Source organism: Serinus canaria, chromosome 6, assembly GCF_022539315.1.
Source record: "Serinus canaria isolate serCan28SL12 chromosome 6, serCan2020, whole genome shotgun sequence".
NCBI lineage: Eukaryota > Metazoa > Chordata > Aves > Passeriformes > Fringillidae > Serinus > Serinus canaria.
The window spans coordinates 21936829-21955376 of NC_066320.1; the positions used below are offsets into that span (position 1 = coordinate 21936829).

Genomic DNA, 18548 nt, shown 5'->3' on the forward strand with positions numbered 1-18548 from the left:
TCTTCAGGTGTTCAAGGCAGGTGCCTTTGATGTCTGCAGCTTTTGGGGAGGTGGGAGGTAGAGGATTCATGAGAGTGACTTGTGAGTGGAGGAGAAGGGAGATTCAGGTGTGTGGATGGTGCCCTCAGCAGAGGGTTGGGAAGGAGTCTGAGGTAGCCAGGCAGTTGCTGAGCAGGTTAGTAATCTGTTCTGCCTATAATATTATTACTGTGCTCTTTCTTTCCAAGAGCCAGCATGAGTGTTACCATCTTTAAGCAGCTGGCAGAAGTTTGCTAATGTGCTGCTGCTGTATTTCTAGTATGTGTTTCCATGGGTCCATTGCTAGATTACATCTGTCTGGGCCATGGAAGGGGCAAGAATGACTTGCTGTCTTTTCAGCTTTTGGCTTATGTTCATCTGCATCCATTTTGGTGGCTCTTCAGACCCATGGAGTTAAAATTTGTGCTGCCTGTACTGGTCTTAAACAGCAAGTGTAATTTAAGAGTTGAAGCTTGTAGCACTGAACACTCTGGTTAGCTGATTACTACTGATGATTTCCTTTTTAAATCCAGTCCTTCTTGACTTTGTCGTCTGTTGTGCTCCAGGTTTTTAATTGTGTGGAAGTAGATGAGTGAAATGAAAACCTGCACGTCTAGTTCTTGTTATAAGTCTTGCTGAATGTTTTCAATAAAAGTTTTTAATGTAGAAGCTTGGCTCAAGGCTTCTTAATGTTGTGTTTTTAAATAATTTCTGTAGAAGAGCATTCTCTCCCCAGCTTTGAACTCGAAGGTTTATGCAAGTTTGAGACCTCTAATTTAATCACCAAAGGGGCTGTTGGGTGAAGAAGGTACATATAGGGCTGTTGGGTGAAGAAGGTACATATATTCAGAACTGGAGTTGGTAGATCAAAAGGAAAGGTAACTGACTCCAAGAAGTGTGGGGTGTCTGTTTCACCCAGGCATTTAAACTGGATTTATCCAGTCACAGAGAAGTGGGTGCATATGTCTGATAACAGAAAAGGCAAGCAATAGCAAATGTTACCCTCACTGATACCAGTTTCACAGGATTTGTGGAGCAGCAGAGTAAATGTGGTAGATGTGGAATACCCTTTCCAGCCCTGTTTTTCTGTAGATTCATATGCCAGGCATCTTTTTTTGCCATGGAAACTCCTCCGGGTTTCGTGAGAGAAGAGGCTCCCTGTTCCTTTCAGACTTGCATTTCTTTCTCAGTATCTCTGTCTTGGCTGAACACAGTTTTAAGTCACAATGACCAATCCAGACCTTGAGATCTTGAGTGTTGTTGGAAACAGGACACCAGGCCTATGGCTAGCTTGAGCCTGTTGTGGAGAAAGTTTGCTGGTGCAGGGAGCCTCTTAAGTCATGGTTTCTTGGATAACTGTGCCTTTTAGAAGACTTTGTTGTGTTCAGAACTCTGTCTCTAATGGATAGTTTCAGTCTTGTCTGTGCAGTGTATTCCCATGGTATGCATGTTTTCTCAAAATTTAGACCTTGTTGTTCTTTACTGATTTCTGATTGGGCTTTGGTTTTGTGACACTATGTTTCTGAGCTCTCTCACATAAGCTGGGCATCTTCTCCCTTCTTTTTGTTAAGAGGGCTCTGGTCCATCTTAACTTAAATATAAAATCATTGTAAGAGGAAGAACATACATACAGGTGTTTATCCTACATCCTTTCTTCCACATGGCAGTCTTGGCCCTGTCCCACTAGAAAGGACCATGAGGCCAGCTCCTGCCTTTTGGATATGTGCATGTTCAGGGCATGCTGCGGCCTTTGAACTCTTGTTCAGGCATATTTATGACAACTTTACAAGGCCCTGAACAATCAGAGAGCATGGGTGGGGGCTGGACACTCCAAGCACATCAATCAGTTTCATCCCTCTGAGCCAAAGCAAAAGTAATCTTTATTTTTCCCTGGGTTGAGAGAGAATCAACAGAGGCAAGAGAGAAGAATGGGAAGGAGTGAATGAGGAACCCCCTCTGTCACTGGCTAGTGGTAGCTCATTTAAACAGATGGCTTTGTTTTGATTTGGACTCTCAATTTTTTTGTCTCCCCAGTAAAGGAGACCTGCAGAGCTCTGTCCAGAAAGGGAGCAATACAGCCGCCTGTTCCCACACAAGTGGGGCGAAAGGCGAGAGGCTTTGAGAATTCCCTGCTTCTTTTCCTTGCCTCCCTCTTTTTCTCTTCCTCCAAGAAATCACAGTTTGAGAATTCCCCCCTACTCCTCCCGTTGGAAAGAAAGACAGAGAAGACATTCTTGACATTCTTTGCAGAGAAAAGGGGTTAAATGTCTGAATTTGGGGGTCACCATGTTATACAAATTGCAATCTAATCGTTTTTACAAGAACACACGTGTGCTAAGAAAAGGAGCCGCGGACAAGAAAGAAAAGGGGATAGACAACCTTTTTTGTCCTATCTTCTTTTTTTTTTCCCCCTCAAGGTTTTGGACTATTGTCATGTCCTGTCTCTCTCCCCTCCTCACCCCCGAGAGGGAGAACATTGGTTTTATAGTTAAATTGGTTCGTAAAGCAGAAGGGCTTGGTGCCATTTCTGTTTGTTTTCCCAAATAAAAGCCCCAGCAGGGTCTCTTTTGCACCGTTGTGGCTTTATTTGAAGAAACTGGCTTTTTCCCATAGCCCAGTGTGTCAGTTTATCCTCTGAACTTAACCTTACGGGAACCCGAACAACAAAAACTCACAGGGTCCCAGAGCTGGAAAGGTAAAGAAATTGTATCTTTTTATTGGACCATTTAAAATGTGTGTGGGCCAATTCAGAGAAAGCAGAAGAAAAGAAGGCAAAACTCCCTTTTCTGTCTCTCCTCTCAACACAATCTCAGACCGTCGTTGGTGTCTTTCCCCCCTACTGCCTCGAGTCCCTTCAGCTGCACTGTGGAATCAGAGAGTGGCATTTGCCCTGAAAATCACTTGAAACAGCATCTCTGAGGCATTTCACTTGGAGGTGCTCCCTCAAAATTCCCCAGTCCTATCCCACACCTCCCTGCAGGAATTAGTAGTCTGGTCTAAATACGGAGGCAACTTTGGAGTAGGATAGAAGAATAACTTTGCTAAGGATCTGCATTTCTCCCTATGTACAATACAGATGTTGTTTGATCAAGCCTTTCCCTTCTTAGCATAAGTTTGCTTCGTCTCCTCAGTGCCTCAGCTGCTATTGCAAAGTACTTAGAAGAGACAGCAGCTCATCTCTTCCCTTTGGTTTTGGTGCACTCTCCTAATTGGGTGACAGAAATTGTGCAAATGCTACACTTAGGATAATTATTTTTAAATGGATTTGTTTTCCTTTCTTATTGTTTGATACTCAGATCAAATATCCCCGTGTTTGGAACTGAAACTCTGTATACCTTTTTTTAAAAGGTATATGCTTCCCACCTGTCTTGTTTCAAATAGTTATTGGGGCTGAAATAGTGGTTTACAGCTCTCTTTGGTTTCTGAACAGTCATCTGCTTATTTGCAATAGATTCTCCTCTTTGATGGATGATCACAGTTCACAGATGAGGATTCCAGAGCAAGTGAATTGTCCTCAGTTTTGCACATCTCTGTTTTCCACAGATGTTCAAAATTCAGCAGTTTCCTAGAGCTTGCATATTTATATAATATCAATTCTAGTGAATTGGGGTCACCAGAAATTGAGGGTAGGGATAAAAATGTTTTTTTCATTCCAGCTTTTGGAGTGTAGTTTCTTGTGCAGTGGAGACAGCTGGGCAAGATACTCAGCAAATGGGCAAATTCCAGGGAGGTAGGCGCAGACTTCTTTTAGACTTTGACTACCACAGAGATCTCAGGGAGATCCTGAGCTTTTATGGCCACACAAATAGTTGCAGTGGTTTGGGAGGCCGTATTTAACTTAAACTTGGTGAAGCAGCATCCCATGGCTTATCTGGAAAGTAACCATCTGGACTCTGCCATGGACCTTATTTTGTCTTCCTATTAGTGATTGAGAAGGAATAGAATTTGAAGCTGTTTTTTAAAAAAGAACAAGAACTTAAAGAAACTAGACTGTTTCTTCCCTTCACCTTGCTTCCAGGCTGCCTGTCTTCTAGAGGTATCAGGAGAGCTATGCTCATGGCTAGATTTCTAGCATGGGAAGGAAAGAGTGAAATGTGGAAATCCTGAATAAATATTTTGTTTTAAAAGTAATTTTTAGAAGTTTTGAAGAACTTGGAAATTGATTGAGATGAATCAAAGGATTCTCTATGGTGTCTGAACAAAATGCCTTCACTGTTGGACTCATCAGTTGGATACATTTACCAGGCACATCGACTTGGTTTAAACATCTTGCTCTATCACCAAGGAGTCTGGAGCCTAGTGCCAATACAGCTTTCCTGTACTAGGGATGACAAAGGCTGCTGGATTTGCTCTGGCTCTATTCCTTGTGGGCAGGTACTGGATTAATGCCAGTATTTTTCAGTCTGTCTAGATGCTTAACAGGAAGTATGAAAAATTAGGAATATTATGATATTCCTCATTGGCCCAGGTGGTTTGTGGTTAAAGTGCTGGAATTGAGAGCTCTTACTCTAGAGTGGTCTTTCCAGAAAACTTGCACTGTCACATTTGATTCTGCCTCTCAGAGCTCCACTGGTGCAGAGTTGTTTCTGTTGGTGCCACTCAGCACTGGGACTAAACGTGGGCACTATCTGGCCCAGGCTGTTCAGTACAAAGATAAGCAAAGCTCCAGCCATCTGCACAGTAACTACCTGGCTTGCCTGAAGAAGACCTGATAGCAAAACAGATACTTGCTACTGCTGGAGGGCCATGGCAGGGTGGGGAGATGGTGTGGCCCTTCCATGTTTGGGCTTGCTTGGTCAAACACTTCACAGACACTTCCTGACTAACCTTCACAGCCCGTAACAAGGAAAGGGCCTCTGAAGTACTGAGGATCAGCCTACCTGGGATTTGAAAGGTATTTAGATGAAAAAGGAACCACAAATTAAAGAAGCTGGCTGTTTCCTTATGTGTTTGGCTGATGCTGGTGAAAAAGGTCCAAGATAGCTATGCCATCTCTTTCTGTCCCTCATGGAGAAGGTATCTTTTGTCCCTCTAAGTTGTTAGAAAACATTGGTAATGTGCTGGTGTAGCTGCTGCTGTTCTGTTGCCTGTTCATGGGTTATTTTGATCCTTTATGGGTTCTTAAGGATTAGCTGTAGATTTTGCTCCCAAGAAAGGGGGAAGCTGTTCAGGTATGAGGTTTGAGGGAAGGGATTATTTGGGGTAACCAAAGGTGGACAGTTTGTGGGCACTAACTTGTTATCCCAAGACTGGAAGAGTTGTGCTGGCAGAATTCCCTTCCCAGCATGGGCTCAACATGGCTGTGTATGCTGCAGCGCATAGAGCTAGTCTGGCATGGTGATAGCTGTTCAGAGACACCTTAATCTGCTGAGTAAAGGGGAAATACTGATCGTGCTCTGCATCTTTTTCACCTTAAGTGTGCCCATGCCAGAACACATCAGTGTTTTGTTTGTGTCCCCAGTGTAGAGCACAGTAAATTTTCCCCTGGTGCCAGATGGTTAAATGCTTCACTGTAGCAACTACCATATTGCCTCTGTAAATTGCCAAAGAGCTGCTCCTGTTTCTGAGGGCTGCAGATCCCACCTGAGAGCTGCTTTGGCTGACCTGATCTTGGGCCAGGAGAACTGAATTGATTAACAAACCAGCAAAGCAAGGTTTACTTTGCTGCAGTAACTTGCAAGTATCTGTGCTCATTTTATGCCTACAGAGAAAAGCCAATCCTTTTCTTTTCTGCTTCCTTTTTTTTGTTGCCTTTTCTATAATCTTTGTTGCCTGGGATGGAAATGTAAGCACAGGGAGGAAAACTGGTGTGACTCTGTTGAAGTGCTTGGGTACCACTGCAGTGAGGTGTGAAGGCATGGAGAAACACTGGAAGTGAAGCACCTGGGTGGTGCTCAGGATTCAACCTGCTGGTTCTGCCTAGAGCTTGCTGGGGTAGCTCACCTCTTGGGAGTAACTCCTTGCCCTTGCTCCTGCCTGAGCAACTGGCAGAAGATTCTGTCAGTTGGGCAGTCTGGCCTCTTATGCATCTCACAGGTAGTCCAGGGATTCTTGTCTGGGAAAGCAGCTGACTCCTCCTCATACCTCTGTTGTATGTCTTACAACTCTGGGCCACACATACATCTTGTAGGATGAAGAAGGTTTTGCAGAAGCCTTGATAAGGGCTGTGTGCATGTCCATTTGTCCTGCTGGCTTTGCAGAATAGCAGATGGAGGGGATCTGTGCTTGGAAGGGTGGGGAAGTGCCAGAGCACTCATGTCCATCCATGTCTCACACCACAGTGGATTCGATGAGTCATCTGTGCCAACCAAACCCCAATGCTCTTGCTCATGGTGCTCAAACCATGAGTGCTTCAATCTCTCAACCCACAGAGAGGTGCAGAATTGCTGCTGGGTTGGTTTACAAGTAACCTTCCAAGGGTTAATGTATTGTGAGAAGGTTGCAAAGGGCTGAAGCCTGGAATCCCCTCGATTCCTTGCCTGAAGAAACACAAAGTCCAATAAGCCAGCACCCCTGGATTCGTGTTGGGGGGGATTAATTCATGCACTTGATGTTAAAGCTTGTCCGAGAGGTTTGCATGGGGGGGGCCATTGCTAGGGCTGGTTGGCCTCTCTAAATGGTTGCTAGGGCCCTGGCATCAAGGTCCAATGTAGCTGCCCACAGCCACGGTCACGGAGGGAATTACACAGCCACAAAGAAATTGTTATTCTACATAATCTGCTCTTTGGAGAGTGACTGTGGGGAAACAGGCTGGCCCCAGCATGCCGCCAGCTCTGTGATCATAGAAGCGTGCTGGCTGCAAAGATCGGCCAGGGCTCGCCTTCTGATCTGGGGACACCAGGGCTCGAGGCGCTAATCTGCTTTATCAGCGATTTCTCTCTCCTGACACAAAGGTGTTTACTTGTTTTAACATCTCCCAGGACTCTATTTCTCCTTTTGTGTGGTCTTTATCCCCTGACGAGGGCTTTAGCCCAGATTACAGACAGAATTAAGGCATTTGGCGATGTGCCTCAGAACTGTGTGATGCTGGATCAAGGAGCAGAATGTAACAAAATAATGGAGGGAGATGCTGAGAGTGACCCCACTGCGGGATCTGTGCTGTTGGCTTTCAGGACTGCTTCATTGTCCTGAGAACCGGGAGGCTGTTGGTGAGGGGTGGCCTTGCAGCAGAGTTTGAAAAGCAGGTGCTTCAAGTTTTATTGTGTCCAGCATTTTTGATGTAGAGGGTGTGAGGAGAAGAAGGAAAAAAAGGAGGGTTTGCAATAGGTGGCCATTTCAAGAAGCTGGGCAGATTGCCCACTCCATTCCCAAGAGTCTGTCCACTGGCTGCTGCAGCAGGTGGAATGACTCTGGGACAGCCTGTGCCATGCACCTGATGCAATTCCATGTGACCCAGGGAAGCGGCTCAAGCTTCTTCTTGAAGTCTCGCAGGCCGGGACCTCACCAGGCACTACCCACCAGATGAGCTGCTGGTTTGCATATAACAAGCAGCAGAGCGATATCACCACAAAGCACTCGGCATAGAGCTTCATGGAGATCTTGCTTTTGCTCTTTCACTGCAGGCAAGGACTTAAAAAGGAGGAAAGGGTCAAAAATAGATAAAAATCTAGCCTTTGAAAGGTCTCACCTGGAGATGAGATGACTGATCGTTGGAGGTAGTTGCTTTTGACCTATCACATTCAGCCCTAGATACGGTGGTATAACTCGAGGGGGTTGAGGAGAGCAGCCATGGCAGACTGGGTTGGGAAAGTTTGATTTGCCTGTGGATCTGTGCTGTGTGTCAAAGATCTAGGGAAATACCCCAGTGGACCGTATTTTGAAGGACAGTATGGGACAGGATTGAACACGTAAATGGCTCTTGTAGACTAGCTGGAGTTGGACTAAGCTGGGAGTTGTCTCCTATGGAAGTGGAGCCATACAATTCAGAATACTGGTCACTTCTCCCAGGAAACAGGATCCCATTCTGCTGGTGGTCAGCTGTACCTGTACCTTGGCTCTTCCTCTTCCAGGTGGGACTCCTTCTGGTCACCCTTCATGACCCTTTATGGTTAGTGGCCCAACCAGTAGGAGAAGCTGGGAGTGGGAGATGAAAACTCTGTGGGCTTTTGTATTCTGTTATATCGCAGAAATGAGATCTGGAAGAGCCAGACACCATCTCTGCTCTGGCCTGCTGAACTGGAAGGGCTTTTTGCTCTGAGTGACTCTTCTCCTAATGCGTTTCATTGCAGTGGTCAGCTGTTGACCTGTTTAGGGACCGACTTCCACCGTGGAGCTGGAGTCCTGGATGTGTTCTATGAAACGCCCTCCCTTCTCCTTTCTTGTGGGTATGACACCTACATCCGCTACTGGGACATACGGACCAGCACCAGGTGAGACTGCCCTGCTGGCATCTGGAGCCCACCTAAGGCTCCTGCACTGTCCTTGTGCAGCGTCTGGGAACTCAGCTCTCACTGAATTAGCTCCTTCAGGCAAAGTGGATGGAGTAGTGGAGGCTCAGCCCTGCTCTGGTTTGTGTTGCCCTTGCAGGAAGTGTGTCCAGGAATGGGAAGAGCCCCATGACAGTGCCCTGTACTGCATCAGGAGTGATAAGAACCATATGATTGCCAGCGGCTCTTCCTACTATGGTGTGGTGCGCCTCTGGGATAAGCGGCAGACTCGGTGCCTGCAGGTGAGCACCAGTGGGAGACTGAGCAGCAGCAGAGCTTCTCAGCTGTTCTCTGGCAGCCCAGTGTGCATGCCTTGTGGGAAGAAGAAAGAGGGGCTGCTGGGCTGTCTTTGGGGCTAGTCCGCCATGGCAAACTTACCCTATATGCAGGGAAAACTGCTTTCTCAGAAATCTCAGCCTTTGAATCTGTAACACCAGCCAGCATCTTTGGGCTGACCTTGTTTCTGAAAGGTTGATTCTCCTGTTTTTTGCAGAGCTTTCACCTGTCTTCACCCACCAGCAGCCCAGTGTACTGCCTCCGTTTCAGTACCACCCACCTGTACGCTGCCCTGGCGTCAGCCCTGCACGTCCTGGACTTCACGACCTCGTGAAGGGCATCACAGCTGCCTCTGGTGACCCCCTCAGCAGAGCTGACACTTGGCTCAGGGAATTGCAGGGCAGGAGAGGTGAGAAAGGCCCACAAAGCTTCTGAAGGGACGTTTTTGCCTGCCAGAAAGCTGCAATGAAGAATGCACAAAGGGCCAAACTTTCTCAACCTTACCTGCCTGTTAAGTGAAAATATTAGGCCAATTGTCCTTTACCCTTTTTATTTTGTGCAAGTCAGGAATTGTTTTATTAACTGTGTTACTTTTTTCTTTTTTATTTTTTTCCTTCCTTTTTTTCCTGTGGATACATCATTTGAGGGGCAAGTTGAGCCAGGATGCCCCATCACCTGTGTGCTGGTCAGTTTGAGATCAGCCAAGCTCTAAGCATGTGAAGCAAGACCAGGCTGTGTGTGGGGTGAACTGATTGGAAGGGAAGGGTGCCTGGAGCGAGGAATTGGTGGAAGGGAAGGGTGCCTGGAGCGAGGCCCACCTTTCTCCTTAACTTGCTGTTCTGACAGCTGCTTGTGTTGTCCTTCACAGCCAAGAGCAACAACTGAGCTAAAAGGCAGAGCCAGCCCTGCTTTCAGTGTGCCTCCCCAAGTTGGCCGTCAGGTCAGGCTATGCACTTGGCAGGGCTGAAATGGTCGTGTTTTGCTAAATAAAACTGAAAGGAAACAAAAGAGATTGTATGTTTTGTTTCAAGTTCTGAAGGGGCTGTGATGTTACCTGCTGATTGCAGGGGCCTGGGTGGGTGGGGGAAGTTGGACCTATTTTCAGAGGCTGTCTCCATGTCTTATAGATCTCTCTCCCTGGCTAGACCCTGTGACACTGCTGCACTGAAGGCAGTTCCTGGGAGCTTGGATCTCCTGTCCCTTTTTCAAACAAGAATTCAAAAAGTAAGACCTGTGACTCATTTGGTGCCTGCATACTGAAGCAGCAAACCAGACTAGTATGAACATTTGGATGTGATTTACTGAGATCCTGTAGACACATCCAAGTGGGCTCTGCTTTTTTTGGTGTCATCCTTCTGAACCTGATGTGGGTCTCTGAACAGCCATAGCTTTCAACATGCTCTGTGCTGTGTGATTGAATGTGGATAATGTGCTGTGAGTGTTGTCTGGGGTCTGGCCCTCCTTGGGGGAGGAGGTATGGAAACCCTACTTGGTTGAGTTTGGGTGTCCTGGATAGGTAGAGGAGAGGTTTTTATCACAAACTGAGAGCACTCCTAGGGTGAGCCACTCAGCATTGTGCTTTGTTAGAACTTAATATGTTCATTTCTACTGTCAATAGGCTGCTCTTCCCTTGTGATGCACAAAAATTGGAGGAATATGTTTGCTGGAGCCCCAGACTCTATGGAATTGCCATGGTTTGAAAGCAGCCTCATCAGGGGAGCTATGTTAGGAGCCCATGAGCAGCTCACTTGAACGTAGGATTTGCTTGGGTAGTAACTGTTCAAGTATGAACTGGGATGGAACAACATTCAGAAATCTAAGCAAGGGGATGGCTGTTGGAAGAGTTGGTAAAGCAGCACTGTTGGGGCTGTCCCTGTACAGTGAGGTTTGCAATGGTTCGTGTTTGTGCCTCCAGAGAAGGGTGGGCAGCTGCTGCTCCTTAGCTGGCTAGTGGCCCAGCCACTGCTTGCCCTCCGTGCCATGCAAATGGAGGCAGCTGCATCTTGGTTCCTGACCTCTGCACAGGCCTGACAAGTTGTGGATGGCTGGCACTAAGGAAGCAGCTGCATGTCTTCCTCTTTACCCTGTTTCATAGGCTGTGCCCACTCAGGTCTAAACATTGATGCTGTTTGCAGAGATAGCAAAGTCACCAGAGCATCCTGACTGCATGGAGGAGCTGAATAACTGCACAGGGGGGAGCTGCTTCCAAGCACATCCCAGGCAAGTAATGGGTGTGAGGAGGGAGTTCTTGTTTTCCAAACATTACTGCCTTCAGCAATGGTGGCAGATGGGGAATTCCCAAGGTGTCATGTTGGATGGGGACAGGGCTGCTGGTTGTGGATGTGGTGTGCTTCCTTTGCATACTACAACTTCCCACAGATTCACAGAAGGATCATTCCATCCGTGGAAATGTTCTAGGCCAGGTTGGATGGGGCTTTGAGCAGTCTGGTCTAGTGGAAGGTGTCCCTGCCTATGACAGGAAGGTAAGAACTAGATGATCTTTAAGGTCCTTTCCAACACAAACCATTCTGTGGTTTTATGAAATGTCTGCATAAATCAGCAGGCCAGGGCAGCAGACAGGTCAACTGCCCTGCCATCTTCCTAGGCTTACAGATTCCTCCAAATGACTCTGTTAACAACAGAACCCATTTTTATTAGATAAGGCAAAATAAACACCATGAAGCTGTGCCAGAGAGCGGCCCCTCACCTCAACCTCTTAGCAACCACTGCCTACTGGGTCTTACAGTCTCCATCCCCGCTGTTTGCTGCCTTTATCTTCTTCAGCTCCTTCTGCAGCTGCTCTTCTGCAGCCAGGATCTCCTTTGGCTTCTGGTACTGTAGGACAGAGAGAAATGCCCTTAGCACTCCTGAACTCCTGTTCAGCCTCTGCTCCAAGTAGACCAACTGCAGCCTGTTACTGCCAGCTCAGCAAGGGCCCTCCTGCCAAGGGAGGCCTTGCCATTACCAGCAGCTTCTGAAGCCTGTTTAGAGAGGTGGTGCCATCAAGCTAAAGACATTTGCCAAGTTCTGGAGTGTCTTTTATGGTGCAAGTAAAACTTTCCAGTTAGGTGTGGAATCTTGGCCCCCCACCAACCCCTCTGGAATATCCTGGCAAGCAGATCCTTGCTGTGCTCACTGACCATATGATCACAAGTATTTTATATATAGATATATGTACATAAAATATGTGGGTTTTTTTTTAAATGCAGAGAGAAGTAAGAGTTGCAGTTCCTCTGTCTTCCCCTCAGAGGCCTCTCACCAGCTGCAGCTTAGTGGTGGATGCAGGTGCTTTTTGCAAGGTTTGGACAGTAGCAAACAGAAGCTCAGGAGGACTCAAGGTGCACCTCTTGGCCCATTTCCTCTGCATGTGCAGCCCAGGTCTGCTGCCAGGCTTCTCATAGAGGGTGTGCCCTCTGTATAGCTGACTTCTGCACTGAATAAGGCAAACACCTGTTGCTCAAAAGCATCTGTCTGCTCCTTGCAACAAGAAGTGTGTGTCCATGTTGCTAGTCTCTTACTTCCACCATGTGTCTGGAAGTGTTCCCTCTCTGACACAAAGCAGCAGGTGATTATTTTTTATTATACTGTTTTAAGACTATGAGACCTCAAAGTGCAGCAGGTCCTTTGGGCTTTTTTTTTTATGCTCTGAGACAAGAGAAACCTAATGTCCCTGAGAGTGGAGGCTTGCTCAGGCCTGAGGGAGAGAAAACATGGAAAACAGGGCACAACAGACACTCTTCCACCTGCATGTCACCTTGAGCAGCAAGCAGGGCCTCTCCTGCCACCTGGTATCTCTTGGCTAGTGTCAGCATGCCCAGTGTAATCTGAAACTCCCACTGTCTGTGTGACAGAGAAGGAGCTGCATGGGTGACCCTTAGCTCTGCTTCATTTCCCCATGTGTAAGAACTTTAGCTTCATTGTGGACATAAAGAGAAGGGCAGAGTGCTGATCTGCATGGGTAAAGCCTCACCGTGATGATCAGGGTGTTGTTGGCATGGGTAAAGCTCAGGGCAGCTGCATCCAAGGGGAGGTGGTATCGGTCCAGATCGGGAATAGAGAACTTTTTATAGTACCTACAAATGAGAGAGGAGACAGAAATAAAGAATGTGGGGTTTCTATTCTGCCACTAGGAGTGCTGAGACACAGCCTGCTGGTCTACAAAGTGTACATGAGGACAACAGACCTCTCAAGGTTGGCAGGAGGCCCTTGTGCCATGTTGTGTGCCTGCCGGTGCCCCCAGGTTAGCAGGAGCACTAGAAACAAACCTCCAAACTGGAAACGAGAGCTGGCAAAGTCCTGAAGAGCTTTGGTGTGGAAGGCTTGGTCCCTCCAGCTTGCCTGTATGTGTAGTGCCAGCTACGGTTAGACGACTCAGCCCTACCAAGGTGTCCCTTGTCTTTTTCCTTGCTCATGGCCTCTCATTCCAAGTAACAGCTTCCTTTAGCTTTTGTCAAATAGCTATCAAAGCTCTCATGCCATACGACTTACTTTCCTCTGTGAGGCATCATTTTGTGTTGCAATCCTTCCTAAACCTTTCTTTTTAACTTCTAGCTGTACTTCCTAGGTAGCTTTTTGCTTTGGTGGCACGGTGGTGCTCATGCATACCCTGGGCACAGATCTCCAGGTGTAACTGCCCGTAATCACCTGAGCCTCTGCTCTGCAGCATCTCTGTGCAGCCCACATGGTGGCTGTGGTGCTCCTCTGCACTTACAGCTCTCCTAGTTCCTTCCCTGGTTTCTATCCCAGTCTTCCAATAACCTCTCACATCCAAGCAGAGGACGGAGGTTTTTGCCAGCTAAGAGATTTTCTAAGACTTTGGAGCCAGAACCTAGTAGACCTGTGCCTGTGTTTGCCTGAGATCTATGCATGGCATTGCTTGCCTTGCACCTACTGCTTCTCTCTGGGGCTGCACCAAATACACTGGCTTGTGGTCCTATGCCCACCCAGAGGCATGGCTGGATTCTTAGTCTCTTCCAACACTCTTGTGGGCAATCTTCTCCAAGGAATTGGCCTGTAGCTGGTACTGAGGTGCCTGGAGCAGAGCGGGAAAAGGCAGTGGCTGCTACCTTGAGGGGTGGTTCTCAATTCAGCTGGCTGTGTGTGAGGCTTGGCCTCTCGAGCTACCTCTGCCCAAACTGCAGTTTATTTTCCAAGTCACGGTGAAAACAGCTACAAAGGGCAAATGGCTTTCCCGGTGCAGTGGGAGGAATGTACACGGCTTGTTACCGCAGGGCTCAAACCGTTCTGTGTTGTCACTGCTGTCGGTATTTGGAAAAGGTGGCAGACATGGATAATAAGGGAGATGTCAAAGGTTAAACAGCAGAGATTAGATGAACACAAAGACATGTTAAGGAAGTGTTAACTTCTTACCGATTAGACAAAAAAAAAGCAGTACACAGAAAAAAACCCACTGTTTCAAAGGGCCTTGGGAGTCATCAATGAAACAGCAGCATTCTGCTGCCCCAGGACTAAGGAGAAGGGGAGAAGAATGGCTTTGGCTGGCCTCAAACTAAAATCTGTGACAAGATCAAAGGAAACCAGATCTGCCTTGCCAACCCCTCCTCCTCCTAACATTACCACTGCCTCTCACTACAATAATTGAATCAGGTTTGGCGTTTTGGGAAGTGGCTTTCTAGGTTTGTTTTTAGAGTTCAGTTTAATGGATTTATTTTACAGCAAGAGGTTTTAAGCAAATCCCACTTGAGCAGCCTTTGCCGTGGCCAGAGGGAACAGAGTGACTGGTGGAAGTGAAGTGCTCCTGTCTGGGCTGGGGAGGTAGCTGATGGGTGGTTATCCCAGCCGATGCAGGCTGATTCTCTGCCCTCTCCTCTCACCCCATGGCCAAGGGGCAGTATTACACTCTGAGCCCGAGTCCTGGCCCGAGATCCACAGTATGTATGTGAAATCACCTCTATTATTTTCCTACTGGAAACCCACTTTTTGTTAGCCCGTAGGGAAAGCTGCTACTGGTATGCTGAGAATTTAGAGCTGAGCTACTCAGTAGTGACTTGGCAGCCCATCCTGTTACTTGTGCCTCTGGCTGGCGGTCAGCACAGCTCTGTTGCTCAGAAGCAGCATGGCTGACTTCCAAGGGTTGGAGAGGCTCCGAGGCTTCCTTTCTCTCCCGTAGTGATGTGCACTCTCTCTGTGGATTCCATGCTGCTGTTGCTATCTTGGAATTAGTTGCTGAGTGGTGCCTTGCCCTGGCCGAGACCCAGGAGAAATGATCTAAGATATCCTGGAGCCTGTACTAAGTGTGCTAGTGCTGGTGTCTGTCCCTGCTCCCTACTGACAGCAACATCATTCTTGTCCTCAGTGAGGTGGCTTTCAGCTTTAATTCTAAAAGTCCTTAACTGTCAGACACAGGCCATGAGTTGCTATTGGGTCCTCTGGCACCAGTCTGTGAGAGAACAAGTGTCAGCTGCTCATGGAAGACTCTCCTGAGAGTGGTAAAAAAAACCCAGAAGCCAGGTAGGGAGTAGGTAAAGCCTCAGTGCTACATTACAACCTTATGGCACCTATGCAGGAAATTCCCACATCCATAGGCAAGGAACTTCCCACATACACACCACTGTCAGTAGGACTGGGAGTAGATAAGCCTGCCTGTGACAGTATGTGGTTGGATTACTCCATTCCTGTCCTAGCTCCATGGATATCCATGTTTGGCTGATGGGAATCTCATTCATCTTTTGCTACTTGGGCCTCCCTACTAAAGCACCACTGTTCTGTGAATCCCTCTGTGTGCATTTAGGCCAACATCTTTCTGTATTAGAGCTGTAATTGCTTGCTGTTTCTAAGGGTTAACTTCTCTCTTCCCGGCCTTCTGGTTTTGAGCCCCCAGGTAAGCTGATGTGCAGAGCTGCAGCAGCCCTTTTCCGGGAGACTCGCGGGTGCCGCTTCGCGAAGCCCTGGGCAGCAGAGGGGCTGCAGTTCTGTGCCGACAGCACCACCTACAGCCACTTCCATAACCTTCCATTGTGCGCCCAAGGCTCGTTCCGTGCACTCACTTCCCAATACTAGAGCTCATCTTGGCTTATCTGAGGCTGTAGATGTTTTGGGACACAGTGTGTGTTTCATTCCATCTGAGATGCCATGTATTGACACACTGCAAGATGTGGCTTTAACAGCATTTTCTATTTTCATCCTCCCATCTCAAATCTCTCTTGGCAGAACACTGTGGTGCTTCCTTCCCAGATTCAGTCTGTCTTTTTTGCTTGCTACCTCCAGATCATATCACTGGCATTGTGACTACAGGACATGTTTATGCAGAGAGATCTGTTTGGGTGCCCACGACTTTGCTGTCCATGTTGAATCCTGCAGCAATCTGAGATGCAGTGACTAAGTCAGAGGGAGAAAATGGAATGTTCTAGCTTCAAGAAGTCTGCAAGGCTTACTTTATTTTTCTAAGAAAGTGATATCTGACAGGGTAAGAACACTGCAAGCACCACCCTACAGGAGCCAAGATGAGATTGCAATGGCCAATGCAGAGCTTGGAAGGCCCTACTTGTAAACGTGTCTGAGGCAGTTTGGAGTGGAAATTGGGCAGCAAGGTGAGGCCCCTCAGCCCTTGCACACTGGGGACAGAAGAGAGGACAGCCCTCTGTGCAATCACTAGCCTGCCCCCTGTGCCAGCCCACCCCAAGGGAATGTCAGCACTGGCAGTGCTGTCCTTACTGACTTCTTGTTGGTGGTCCGGATGACACAGCAGCGCTGCTCCTCCTCCACGGAGACACTGTAGACCTCTTTGGGGTAGGGGAGGTTACGGATCCGCCACTGGAAGCTGCTCAGGGTATCCTTCCTCATGAAGATAGGCTACAGCAAATAAGTACCTTTAGAAAGGCCCCTCCAGCTGTCTCCTCTCCACTCTGTCTCCTTCTTGTACTACCTTGTGAGACTCCACATGGGAATAGCTGTTCTTTCACACTAGAGCATTAGGGAGTAACTCAAGAAGCTGCATGAGCACCACCTTCCTACAGCTAGGGTTGCTCTGCCTTTGCCCAGGGCATTGCTTGCAGGAGGCTGAAAGTGTTTACTGAGGAAGCCTTGCAGTACAGGGTTACAGGACACAGACAACCAAATACTGAGCTCTCCCTGCTCTAGGAACCTGGTGGGTTCAGTCCTAGCTCTGCCCCAATTTGTGGTACAGAGCTGTGCTTGTGTTTCAGAAGCACAGCTTCTGAAAAGATGGTAAGAGACTAAAACATCTGTGCCCTCAGCTAGAGGGGTGTAAAGATGAAACAAACTGTGCCCATTAGGGAGCAGCCTGCTATGCACTGCCTGTGCCTTTCATTGCTATCACCTTTGTTTTCTATCCCCTGATTTGTCCTGGCGCTGGCCTTCCTGTCACCCTGCTCTTTCAAGGATAGCAATAGGCCAATACAGCAGTACAGTTTCTTTACTTAAGGAAACTACAAATGTCTTGAAGACTCCTAAAAAACCTAAGCTGTGCCTTCTTTCTACTCAGCCCTGCAGTTTTGGGGTGATTTGTAGCAGAGTTCTGGGTGCATTAAGGCTGTCTCTTGGTGATCTGCACTCCACCAACTAGTGCTGTAAGCACAAGACAAGGTAGTTTTAGGTGCAGTGGTACCTGCAGACCCTTACATACATTTGAGCTGCTCTCTGTTATAAGCTCTGACTCCAGTGCTCCCAGGAGTGGCGAGGTTGGCTCTCCCACTTCCACCTGCCACTTGCCGGTGCCCCCAAGGGTGTTCTTCTCTCGCCATTTTCTACCTGGGGAAGAGAGAAGTGTTTTCATTCTTCTACTCTCTAAGAACTCCAGCAACTGACTGCCAGAGCTGTCCAGCACACTGAGATTATATGAATACATGTATCTTAATTCCAGTAATTTTGACTTTGGTGTGAGTCGATCTGCTAGTTGGCCTATTCCTAGGTCAGAAATTCTGTGCTATATGCCTCTTTTTTGCTACTTTGTGCTGAAGCCATGGTGGGGTTGTGACAGGTGCTGTGCTGCAACTGATGTGGTTTTGGACAGGAGCCATAAACAACACTTTGTTTGTGGTAGCAGAACCCACCAAAAAGCGTATTTCAGCCCTTCATGTGGTACAGACTTGGTGCCTGGCAACTCTGACTGCAATCCCATCTAGTCCGTCCAAGTCTGTTGTGACAGATGGGATGTTTGGGAGAGATCCTGAGCTAAAGCAAGGTCTGCTATGCCATGAAAGTCAGAGAACCCTTGCTGCAAGCTGAACCCTACTTCTGTCGCTACAAAATTCTGCTACAGACATGCCTGTCTCCCGGAATAGGCAGGGATGATTTGTTCCTGACCAGGTGGTCCCTCTCAACACCCCAGCCCTGAGGGTACAGACCCACTGCCCTGCAGAGCACCACTTACTTATTAACTGGCCAGTCTTAATGTCATACTCTTCGGCCATCTCCTTCCCATCCTCGAACAAATAGTGGATCTTCCGCTTCCCTAGAGGCAAGGCAGGTGGTGAAAGGAAACGGGATACACCTACACCTGGGTGAAGGGCTCTGTCCCACTGCCTGGGGCCCTATCCCATTGTCCGGGACCCCGTCCCCCTGCCCGCGTTGGTGGCCTTGCGTCCTTCCCTGGGCCCCTGCCCGTGGTGCGGGGCTGTGCCCAGGAGCGCTCCCCTCCGCGCCCGCTCGCTGCAGGACCACCCCTCACTCCGCGGCGGGGGCAGGCGAGGGCTATCCCGACCCTCGCCCCGTGGTTACCGTCCTGCACCAGCGCCGTCTTGCCGGCCGCCCGCAGCCGCTCCAGCCAGCTCGGCACCGCCATGGCGGCCGCGCCGTCGCCGCGGCAACGCGGAAACTTCCGCCCGCCGCCAGGAAGCGCTTCCGGCC

General features: G+C 48.2%; 2 protein-coding genes across 3 annotated transcripts in view; one reads left to right on the forward strand and one right to left on the reverse strand.

The window, feature by feature from the left end:
- The window catches only part of FBXW4 (F-box and WD repeat domain containing 4), a 59909-nt gene extending 50179 nt beyond the window's left edge, over positions 1 to 9730 (forward strand). For both annotated transcript variants that reach the window (XM_030241303.2, XM_009087238.4), the window contains 3 exons: positions 8247 to 8387; positions 8545 to 8686; positions 8938 to 9730. In XM_030241303.2, the coding sequence (XP_030097163.1) occupies positions 8247 to 8387; positions 8545 to 8686; positions 8938 to 9054 (400 nt within the window). In that variant the 3' untranslated portion in view covers positions 9055 to 9730. The remainder of the gene's footprint in view (positions 1 to 8246; positions 8388 to 8544; positions 8687 to 8937) is intronic.
- Positions 9731 to 11348: 1618 nt separating this feature from the next.
- On the reverse strand, positions 11349 to 18533 carry DPCD (deleted in primary ciliary dyskinesia homolog (mouse)). Its single transcript, XM_009087236.4, has 6 exons — positions 18420 to 18533; positions 18073 to 18153; positions 17326 to 17450; positions 16399 to 16532; positions 12691 to 12793; positions 11349 to 11555 (listed from the first exon to the last, which is right to left on the reverse strand). The coding sequence occupies exons 1-6, from the start codon at positions 18481 to 18483 to the stop codon at positions 11451 to 11453; spliced, it is 612 nt and encodes a 203-aa protein (XP_009085484.2). The 5' UTR covers positions 18484 to 18533; the 3' UTR covers positions 11349 to 11450.
- Between the last annotated feature and the right edge of the window lie 15 nt (positions 18534 to 18548).

Excerpts from the sequence above, each read along its gene's own strand:
- DPCD (XM_009087236.4), bottom strand. The coding sequence starts at position 18,483 with ATGGCGGTGCCGAGCTGGCTGGAGCGGCTGCGGGCGGCCGGCAAGACG. Across the intron at positions 12,794-16,398 it reads ATCCGGACCACCAACAAGAA|GTACTATAAAAAGTTCTCTA; the intron begins GTCAGTAAGGAC and ends TCTCATTTGTAG. Across the intron at positions 11,556-12,690 it reads ACAACACCCTGATCATCACG|TACCAGAAGCCAAAGGAGAT; the intron begins GTGAGGCTTTAC and ends TCTGTCCTACAG.